An 11,491-nucleotide genomic window follows, 5' to 3' on the forward strand; every position below is an offset into this window, starting at 1 on the left:
TGGCGTGATCTCGGCTCACCGCAACCTCCGCCTCCTGGGTTCAAACAATTCTCCTGACTCAGCTTCCCGAGTAGCTGGGCCTACAGGCTGTACCCCATGCCCAGCTAATTTTTATACTTTTAGTAGAGACAGGGTTTCACCATGTTGACTAGGATGGTCTCGATCTCTTGACCTCATGATCCACCCGCCTCAGCCTCCCAAAGTGCTGGGATTATAGGCGTGAGCCACCACATCCGGCCTGAAATTAGAGTTTTCTTTTGATGAAATAGATATGCAGAAAATAAGAAAGAAAAGCCTTCCAATCAAGGTCACACATACAATGTTGCTAAACTCTGGCACTGTCTTAATAAAACACATGCAATACCTACAAATACTCTAAGACAAAGGAAAGGACATATACCTGAAGAACACTTCTGAGATGCTATATTTAGAAGCACTTCTGTCCACTTTGGGGAAGCCATTTTTGATTGAATTGCTTTTGAAGATACAACTCTCCGAAGAAAAACTAAAAAATCCCCTAGATGGAGTTCTGCTGCGTGTTGTTTTCTAAGAGCAGCTACAATGAAGAGATAAGTTTATGTTACAACCAAGTCCAACAAGAAATAGTCTTATATCATATAATTTACATCGAAACTGCAGTAAGCACAAATCTAATTCAAAATCTTAGGCTGTCAACTATTGAATTCTGAAAACTTAAAAGAATAGAATGGGGAAAGGGCAGAAAATAAAGCCTAAACTTGAAACACCTTTTATATCTCTGTACAATAAAAATAAGCATGCTATAATTATGATGACTAAGTACAATAAAGAATTATTGGTGATTAGAGAACAGAAGAGTCTAGGAAGAAGTCGAGCTCCTCCTACAACTGGGTTATAATATAACCAGTATAATATAACCCAGTTCCCAAATATCAGGCCAGGCACAATGGCTCACACCTGTATTCTCAGTACTTTGGGAGGTTGAGGCAGGTGGATCACTTGAGGTTAGGAGTTCAAGACCAGCATGGCCAACACGGCAAAACCTTGTCTCTATTATAAATATAAAAATTAGCCAGGCATGGTAGTACATGCTTGTAATCCCAGCCACTTGGAAGGCTGTGGCAGGAGAATGGCATGAACCAGGAGGCAGAGGTTGCCACGAGCCCAGATCGTACCATTGCATTCCAGCCTGGGTGACACAGTGAGACTCTTGTCTCAAAAAACAAACAAACAAATAACAACAAAAAAAACCCCAGAAAACAACAACAAAAAAAATCAGATATCAAAACTCTTGGTGCTGAGGAAATTTTTTTTCTTTTTGAGACAGGGTCTCACTCTGTTGTCCAGGCTGAAGTGCAGTGGTGCGATCTTGGCCTACTGCAACCTCCACCTCCTGGGTTCAAGAAATTTCTGTACTTTAGCTTGCTGGGTAGCTGGCACTACAGGCATGTGTCACCATGCCAGGCTAATTTTTGTATTTTTAGTAGAGATGGGGTTCCACCAAGTTGCCCAGGCTGATCTTAAACTCCTGGACTCAAGCAATACAATGCCTCGGCCTTACAAACTGTTGGGATTACAGGCGTGAGCCACTGCACCTGAACTGGGGGAAAATTTAGGTCAGGACTTAGGTTAGAGATGGCTTGTCAGAGGCCGGATACGGTGGCTCATGCCTGTAATCCCAGCATTTTGGGAGGCCAAGGCAGGTGGATCACCCAAGGTGAGGAGTTCGAGACCAGCCTGGCCAACATGGCAAAACCCCTGTCTCTACTAAAAATACAAAAAAATTAGCCAGGCGTGATGACAGTCACCTGTAATCCCAGCTATTTGAGAGGCTGAGGCAAGAGAATTACTTGAACCCGGGAGTTGGAGGTTGCAGTGAGCCGAGATCGTGCCATCGTACTCTAGCCTGAGCAACAGGGCAGAACTCTGTCTCAAAATAGTAATAATAATAAAAAAAACAGAGATGGCTTGTCAGGATCAAGGGTTAGAGATGGCTTGTCAGGATCAAATGCTAAGAAAACATCTGAGCTTCCCCGTAGGCAAAATATAACGTGGAAGAAATCGGTCATCTAAAATCTAGGTCCCAGCGCCTGGACAGCGAAGAAAAGACTGAACCTAGAGAATGGGTAGTATAGTCGCAACATCACTGTTAAAAGACTCTAAGGAGAGGATGTTTGGTCAGAAGCTCATCTAAATCATATATATGTGAAGAGAAAAGAGGTTTGTAAATAAACAAAAATCCACTCAGACCTCATAAGAGGAAGCCTACATTCTAATCATTGAATACAATGGGGATTTAATAAATGCTTGTAAGTAAAGACAGAGGAAAAGGCTTACGTTACCTCTGAAATCTTTCTTCTCAGTTTCTCCACTGGAGTCAACTTTTTTTTCTTCTTCACCCTCTTCTTGCTCCCCTTCTCCAAAAGAGGCCATATGTAGTACACCAGTTTGGGACAATAAATTCTTCAACTGACTACAGAGTAGATCCAACAAGGACTGAACTACTTTGGGACTCAGTTTATCAGCATAGGTCCTATGTGAAATAAAAGAAAAAAAAATAAGTAGCAAAAACACAGAGGGGTAACAGTGCTTAAATACATAAAGCAGATTAGAGGGAATGGGAGAATTCTAAAATGGAGGAAGACTAGGCCTCATATAATTCTGCAAAGACATCTACCATACTTACCCAGTAGTGATGGCTAGAATTTGGAGCAACCTTGTACTGGCCACTTTCAAAGCTGTGCTAAGCTGGGAAACACCCGTCTTTGGCAACAACTGCAGGGGCTGTCCTAGCATGGTGTCTGTGCCACACAACTGTGACAATACGTTTAGCAGACCAGTGGAAATTGCCAAAGAAACATCTACTGGTTGATAATGAACACTCAGGGCAAAAACCGTAACCAGAAGGAGACGTTGCTGGGCTTCTAAAAGACAGAGAGATAGTTAAGAATCTTCCTTTCAGTAAACAAAGCATTTACTAAAAAGAATCATTTTCTAAAATATTAACAGCAACATGAAACACTATATTTTCAATTATTTATTCTTTAAGTTTATCTACTAATGTTAGACACAAAATATAGGCCATAACTATTATCACAACCGCAGGCTAAAACATAACCTGCACTTTGTATTTGAAGGGACAGTTTACTTACCAATGTGATGCTTGTTTGCTTGCAGGGCTCTTTCCAGGGTAGCAGATAACTGTTGATAAATTTTATGCACAGCTACCTGGATTTCAATCTGAATATTTCTCTTAGCTGCTCTGATCCCATCCTGAATTACACATAAAGATTTACTTTTTCTATTAGCAACAATAATACCTGCTTGCAAAAAGAAGTAATAACATTTTATTTCTAGTCTATGCTAGGGCATTATGGTAGCTTTTAATCATTTACAATATTTCAGCATATGAAAGTTTTGTGTTTTTTTTGAGACAGGGTCTCGCCGTATCACCCATGTTGGGGTGCAGTGGTGCAATCCAGGCTGACTGCAACCTCCGCCTCCCAGGCTCAAGTGATCCTCCCACCTCAGCCTTCCAAATAGCTCGGACTACAGGCACATACCACCACACTTGGCTAATTTTTTGTATTTTCTGTAGAGATAGGTTTCGCCATATTGCCCAGGCTGGTCTTAAACTCCTGAGCTCAAGCAATCTAACAACCTCAGCCTCCCAAAATGCTGATTACAGGTATGTACCACCCTGCTCAGCATCCAAATTTAATTTTAAATGCTCGATAATCCTTGAGTCTATATAATCTTTCTATTCCTCACAAAGCTGTTTTTCCCACCTAAATATGAAAGACATAAACACTTTTTTTTTCTAAATTACCAAAGGAATCATAAGACTAGGTAAATGATCAAGTCAAAAATGTCAACTCTTGAAACTCATCCTCTCAAACTCCAATCTCTATCCTTAGATCTATACCTGTCCAATCTGGCTAAGGATTAATAAAACTGAGCCAGCAAAAAATCTACAGTAGTACAATAGTACCATGGCTTACCAAATCTCAACTGCATTACTTAGGAAATGAAACCAACGAGATATCTTAAAAAACCCAAGTCTTTGTATTTTTAAACTTAATCATGTACACCAAAAAGCTTCACATTATTAGACTGGCTTTGTAAAAAGGCAGTTAAAATCTGTATATACTGCAAGGTGTCACCCACCTGATAGTGATGCAATCGGCCACTCTCTCCCTTGGCTCCTGTGTGTCCAACAGTGCCTAAACCAAAACACCCTGCTAGGAACTGCAGCCTCACAGACGTGAGTAGTGTGGATGACTGGAAGCCTGAACTCAACCTGCTTCCTGCCAGTGAGATGCTACCTTTTTCTTCCATCCCAGACAATAGAACGAGGATCTGATGAAGTGCCTCTAAACGAAGCTTGAGGGAAAAAAACATATTTTAGAGTTCTTCACTGAACTCAGACACAAAGGAACTCTGTATGCCAAAGATAGCATTTTTAGCATTTAGAAAATCTGGACATTTCATATGAATCTATTCTAAGATAGACATTTATTTTATTATTATTACTGGTTTTTATCAAGATATTTCTAAAAACTCTATAAGCATACTTAAGACTAAAAAAAAGGTTAGAGTACAATGGGAAAAGTAGTAGCTCTGGATGTAGAAGACATGGTTTCAAGGTCAGACTCTTCTATCTTACTGTGTGGCCTCGGAAAGTCACTTAACTTCCTGAGTTTGTTTCCTCATATATGAAATAAGACTAATAATGCCTTAACTAGTCTACTCACATAGCTATTGTGAAGCTCACAAGGAGATGTATGTGAAGGTTTCAAAACTATAAGGTAGTATGTGCTGTTATTGCTTCCTTTATTAATAATAAGTTTATAAAGAATGAATACTCTTTAGCCCAGGAATAAGAAATACTTCTGAACTATTTCTCTGTGGTTTTTTGGAACATCTGGCCCTATCTTCCCTAGAAAGACACTGCACATCACTGTAGTTGATCAGCTTATCCTTCTTCTTTTAAAAAAAATAATAAAACTTTTTATTTTGAAACAATTTTACATTTACAGAAGAGTTGTAAACATGGTACAGAGAGCTCTTGTATACTCTTCCTTGAGCTTCCCCTAATGTTAATATCTTACATAACCATGGTATATTTATGAAAACTAAGAAATTAACATTGGTACAATATTATTAACTAAACCTAAACTAAAACAGTATTAATTAAAAGACTTTATTTGGATTTCAGTTTTTCTGTAATGTTCATTTCCTGTTCCAGGATCTAATCCTAGATACTGTGTTGCATTTAGTTGCCATGACTTTTTAGTCTCTTACCCTATGACGATTTCTGTCTTTCCTTATTTTTCTTAACCTTGACACCTTGGAAGAGTGGTTCATGTATTTTGTAGATGTCCATAATTTTGGTTTGTCTGAATATTTTTTCTAGCAATTAGATAGAATTATGGATTTGAGGAAAGAATAGCACATAAAGTGTTCACATTATATCAAGGGCACATGATTTCACTTATTACTGGTGATGTTAATCTTGATCTTTTTTTTTTTTTTTTTTTTTTGAGACGAAGTTTCACTCTTGTTGCCCAGGATGGAGTGCAGTGGCATAATCTCGGCTCACTGCAACCTCTGTCTCCCATGTTCAAGTGATTCTCCCGCCTCAGCCTCCCAAGTAGCTGGGATTACATGCATCTGCCACCATGCCCAGCTAATTTTTGTGTTTTTAGTAGAGACGGGGTTTCACAATGATGGCCAGGCTGGCCTCAAACTCCTAACTTCAGGTGATCCACCCTCCTCGGCCTCCCAAAGTGCTGGGATTACAGGTATGCGTCACTGCACCCAGCTAATCTTAATCATTTAGTTAAGGTGATACCTGCCAGGTTTCTGCAATGTAAAGTTACAATTTTATCCCCTTCCCATATCCTATTTGTTAGAAGCAGACCACTATGTCCAGCCTACCCTCAAGGAGAGAAGAATTAATCTCCACCTCCTGCAGGGAGAACTATGAAAGAACTGTGGACATGTTAAAACCACAACAATGAATAAGTATTTGGAGGGAGATACTTTAAGGCTATGCAAACATCTTATGTCTCTTTCAAGTTTTGCTCACTCATTTTAGCATTCATTAGCGGATCTTGATTTTAGCAATTATTTCTGTGAGGTTCTAACCTAAAGCAGATGTCTAGTTTAGACCGAGACAAATGAGCCAAAAATGAAGGCTCAGGACTGGGCACAGTAACTCATGTATGTGATCCTAGCACTTTGGGAGGCTGAGGCGAGTGGATCACCTGAGGTCAGGAGCTCAAGACCAGCCTGGCCAACATGGTGAAACCCCTGTCTCTACTAATAATACAGAAAAAATTGGCAGAGCATGGTGGTACATGCCTGTATCTCAGCTACTTGGGACACTGAAGCAGGAGAATCGCTTGAACCTGGGAGGCAGAGGTTGCAGTGAGCCAATAGTGTCATTGCAGTCCAATCTGAGTGACAAGAGCAAAACTCTGTCTCAAAAAAAAAAAAAAAAAAAAAAAAAAAAAAAAAAGAAGGCGCTGGTGACCTATTGTCATTAGCCAGTCTCACCCTAGCTTCTAGGAGACATGTGAAGACTTCTGAGTATATTGTTCCCAGAGATGACAATTTTAAAATGCACTTTTGTCTAGTTCAAACAAAATAATGTGCTGTTCTAGTTAAGAAAGTTATGTTGAAAAGCTCAGGTAGGGGAAAGAAGGCAAGGAATAAAAGAAAAGGAAAGGTTCTTCCCAGAACTATACATTCAGTGGTTCGGTTTAAGTTTCCAGAGGTCTCATAAGGAGTAAATATCAAAGACTTACTTCTGCCCTTAACTGCTGCTGTTCCATTGCAATGATAGAGGCCTGGGGACTTGTAGACATACTTTCCTCTGGCTCTTTAAAACCTGGGGCATTCCCCACATCTCCACTCACAAAGCTTACAACATTTTCAATCAAAGTGTGAACTCCCAAAGACTTGGTAAGATCAAAATCAGACTCAAAGGAATAGGAGGAGTTGCATAACCAGTCTCTGCTATGTTTCAGGCGAGCCCAAGAGTCACTCAGGGATTCCAACTGACTGTGCAAAGGACCTATATACAAACAGAACAAACATGTATCAACGGCAATTAAGTAGAGCATACATTCTGAAACTAGATAAGGCTGAGTGCTGCTACCATAACCAACTGGTGAGAAATGGATAGTCATGTTTTAATACACGCATGCATTAAGTGAATCTGAGCAAAATGCTTTGGTAAAAAAGAACAAACAAACAAAAATTAGAGCAATGTAAGAAAATAAAGGGAAAGCCCTATTTGATGTACCAGTGTCTCTGTAAGCGCTTTAGCAACACGCTGCCACAAGAAAAAGAAAGGCAGAAGCTGTTCTCAAAATGCTTAGCTTAAAATGCTCTGCAATATTAAACCAGACCATCATTTACAAACAAAAAGGAACTAGGCACTTAAGACACTGCCGGTTAAGACCTACTCAAAACAGAAAGATTTCATCTAATTCAACATTATCATTACAAAAAGTTAAGACTGAACAAAGTGTCTACATATCTGCAATGAAACATTACCAAAAAATGAATGTAGAAGGGCAAGTAAACTTACACAAAAAGGAGACACAAACATCACCCTTTGGGTTTCATTAATATAAGGAACATTCTCACTGACTGTGTCATGTGCATATTTACTGCAGGTTGTGAAACTCCTATATAGAGGAAGCAAAGTTTCACAGACAAGAATATGTGAGATTTACTGTAAAATGATACCTACATAAAATTATCAAGCGGCATCAAAATAGTTGCTAAATATAATACCATTAGATTTGCCAGTAGGTATTTTTTAAGCTAAAATCTTTACATTAGACAGCAAAATGTTAACATGTTTGAACACAAGACCAACGGTTCAAGTCATATGCCAATATTAGCTTTAAATAAATATATTAATGTCCAGTTCTTACAAATCTTTAACTGATCTCAGGTATATGAATTTGATTAACTACAATCTTTTGTTCATGACATATTCTCATCATTGGTTCATGCATGGCCCAATTTTGAAATCACATATTCATAATAAATATCTGTGAATACAAGAACTAGAAAACTAACAGTAACTTATATCTATCTATTTGCTCCTCCTCCAGCCCATCTCTTGCTACCTAAAGTTTTATTATCCTGAAGCGTGGGTTTATTATTTCCTTGTTTTTATTGTTTTAATGTATTCCCAAGATAAATAATGGTTTTAGTTCTTGTCGACTTTTAAAAAAAGAGTATTATTTTATATCACCTTTTTGAACATACTCTTTCATTCAATATAATATTGTTAACATTCATCCACATTATTATGTGTAACCATGGTTCATTTGTTTGCTGTATAACATCCTATTATGTGAATATACTAAATTTCTCAATTAGGAAACCATCTTAAGGTACTCAATTAAATATGCATCATAAAAACTGTATCAGTTATATAGCTAGATAGAAAAGTTTGGGAAGGTAACTACTTAAACACTAATGTCCACACAGAAAACAAACTAACACAATATTCAATGTGTAATCTTATTTTTGAATTACTATGCTGGTATCAAACCCTAAGACTTCAGAATTCATAACAGGGAGCTAATATTATAAAGTAACTATGAAATAATTTATATGTATCCTAGTAAAATAATGTAGAATGGCAAAGAATATATGGTTTATCTACCTTCTGTGTTTTAGCAAGTATTATTAAGATTAAAAAAGGCTTAATTTTTACCACTGTACTACAGCCTAGATGACAGGGCAAGACCCTGCCTAAAAAAAAAAAAAAAAAAAAGCTTAATTTTCAGTCTTGCTGAAAGTGAAAAACAACCACCTATCTAAAAATTTTCCCAAATTGTAGAGCTGAATATTCTTTCATGTAACACAGAAAAGACTAAAAATCCAAAGAATAATGTCACAGATGCATAATGTATTAAGTTAAAAATATTTAAGAAGAAAGCAGAGGCTAATGTAAATATATATATATGTATTCTTTTTTCATTTCCTTAAGTACCCCAAATTCAGAATCTGTATTTAGCCTTAACTTATAGATAGCTTTTGTTCCTCACATTGAGCTAGTTTTTTGGTGATGGTGGTGGGGGGGGCGGTTTCTTTTCAATAATAATATTTCAGAATAAATGATTCCTCTAGATTCTAATACTTATGAATTACTTTTCAAAATGAAAATAAAAATGTGCAAGGAACTATTATTAGAAGAAAAGGAGACCCTAAAGATTGAATCTGATTTTCACAATTGAGGAAACGGGGGCAGAAAAAAATTGGTTTGTTGAGTAATAACATTAATTCCTTAATTTTATGGGCGGTAGTCTTACATAATCATTATTAACCAACTCACAAATCACTGATGGAAATTTCAATTACTTGCCTATATAAAGGTTCAATCATGAATCTACCAATACTGAATCGTCTTCATATAAACCAAAATATTCGATGAAATGAATGGCTAAAGAAGCCCAAAACTAAATCCTCTGCAATTTAAAGCAGAGGTCAGCAAACTTTTTCTGTAAAGGGTGAGATAGTAAATATTTTAGGCTTTGCAGACCATGAGGTCTCTGTCACAACTACACAACTCTGCCGCTGTACTATGAAAGCAACCACATAAACAAATGAGTGTAGGTGTGTTCCAGTCAAACCTGATTCACAAAAATGGGCGATGGCCAGACTTGGCTGCCTAGCTGTAGTTTGCTGAGTTCTAATGGATGAAATTAACCCAACTATAACTCTGTATAAATAAAATATAAGAACAGGAAACAAACTATACGGACGCATCAGGATAAATAATTTTCATCAAAATATTTGGTTTGACATCAAAAGTACTTGAAACACAGAAACTTATGGAAATGGGAAATGAAAGAACTTTAATTTTTTCTTTAAAGTATAACAATCTGATAACTTTGGTTAGCTCTGTACTATCTGAATATAGGAAATTTTATATCTGAAAAGTGTATTAAAAGCTTCTATACAGCAACTGAGACTAAGCCCAATTCTTAATATTAATTCAGAATCACCTACTATATATAAAGAAATACAAAATCAAACAAAAAATTTTTGAAATTGTTTACTTGTCCTTACAAGTTTGGTTTTTAAATGGAATTTTCAAAATGAACATGGCAGAGCTGCAATACATACTTTATAAACCATAAAATATGTAGGCAAGCTAAAAGGGGAAAAAAATTAAACATGCCATCATGTACTTGCTTGAAGCTCTTCTTTTTTCTGGGGCTCAACTGGCCAAAAAGGAGTAAATACACTACCACACGAGAATCAGAAGACAAAAGGAGAAATTTGATACAGGAGAGAAACATTTACATTCACTTTTCTTTATATCATCGAATTTGAAGTGCACAGACAAAATAGCATTTCGCCCATACATGTTATACCATGAAACACACATGTTGATAAATGTTTCCAGTATTATTTTAGCAATAAAACCCTAACAAAATATTTAGAGACTTCGGGACAAAAATCAAACTATACAGTATTTTAACTATTAAGATTTCTGATGTTGCTTCTTAAGTTGCTATTTGATATCCCACCACTTTCACTGTACCACCTTCAGCTTAAATAAGAAAACTAAAATCAAGTCTCTGCAAAAAGGTACTGTCTTTCTGTGAAGAATCAGCTTAGTTTTTGTAAAACCATAGCAAATCTTTTCAGTGTTATCAAAGTACCAAATGACTAACATATTTTTTACAAGAATTTTATCAGGCTGTTATGAAAATTAAATGAGTTATTAATATTTGTGAAGGGCTTAGAACAACACCTGGCACATAGTAAGTAGTTTATAAATGTTTACTAAATGCAAATCTCATATTTCCTCTGAGATGCTAAGCAGAAGAAATGTTTCATCCACATCTTTTAGAAGTAAATTTAGCTTTGATACCTCTGAAATGTACATGCCCACATTTCTCTGCCCCTTCCTACATATTCACTTTCTTAGACTAAGAGCTTAGACCAACTGTGAAACATTAACTGAGGGGAAGGGAGAAAAAGGCGCAATTGTGGTTCAACAGCGTAAATCTTATTGTCCCCATTGTCAAACATTGAGATTACAGGCAATGAGCCCTCACAAGGAGGAGCCCTTGCAGGCATGTTAAGAGCAGCTGAAAAATGTGTATACACCCATTGTCATTTATACATCCATTTAATTTCAGTAGACAGGATATAAGTAAACATCTTTATCTCTTGCCTATTCCTCTCATCAGGCTTTCAGTAACTCAAGACCACTGAGACTAGTAAATGCAAATGCTGTATGAGGGAAAAAATTTTACATTTCCTCCTCAAAACATTGGAAGGGGTAAACGAGCACATAGAATTCTTGGCCAAGCACAGTGGCTCATTTCTGTAATTCCAGCACTTTGGGAGGCCAAGGTGGGCGGATTGCCTGAGCCCAGTTCAAGACCGGCCTGAGCAATATGGTGAAACCCCGTTTCTACAAAATACAAAAAAAAAAAAAAAAAAAAAAAGCTTAATTTTCAGT

At 37.1% G+C, this 11,491-nt stretch overlaps 1 protein-coding gene across 12 annotated transcripts in view; it reads right to left on the reverse strand.

The window, feature by feature from the left end:
* HERC1 (HECT and RLD domain containing E3 ubiquitin protein ligase family member 1) overlaps positions 1-11,491 on the reverse strand; it is a 230,823-nt gene that overhangs the window by 81,459 nt on the left and 137,873 nt on the right. For all 12 annotated transcript variants that reach the window (XR_005196792.1, XR_005196793.1, XM_037731214.1 and 9 more), the window contains 6 exons: positions 6,792-7,060; positions 4,147-4,362; positions 3,132-3,252; positions 2,666-2,903; positions 2,322-2,512; positions 401-556 (listed from right to left, as the gene is read on the reverse strand). Coding sequence is in view for 10 of the 12 variants with exons in the window: in XM_037731214.1 (XP_037587142.1) it covers positions 401-556; positions 2,322-2,512; positions 2,666-2,903; positions 3,132-3,252; positions 4,147-4,362; positions 6,792-7,060 (1,191 nt within the window). In the remaining 2 variants the exon portion in view is untranslated. The remainder of the gene's footprint in view (positions 1-400; positions 557-2,321; positions 2,513-2,665; positions 2,904-3,131; positions 3,253-4,146; positions 4,363-6,791; positions 7,061-11,491) is intronic.

The sequence above is a fragment of the Cebus imitator genome, unplaced genomic scaffold (genome assembly GCF_001604975.1).
Source record: "Cebus imitator isolate Cc_AM_T3 unplaced genomic scaffold, Cebus_imitator-1.0 Scaffold386, whole genome shotgun sequence".
NCBI lineage: Eukaryota > Metazoa > Chordata > Mammalia > Primates > Cebidae > Cebus > Cebus imitator.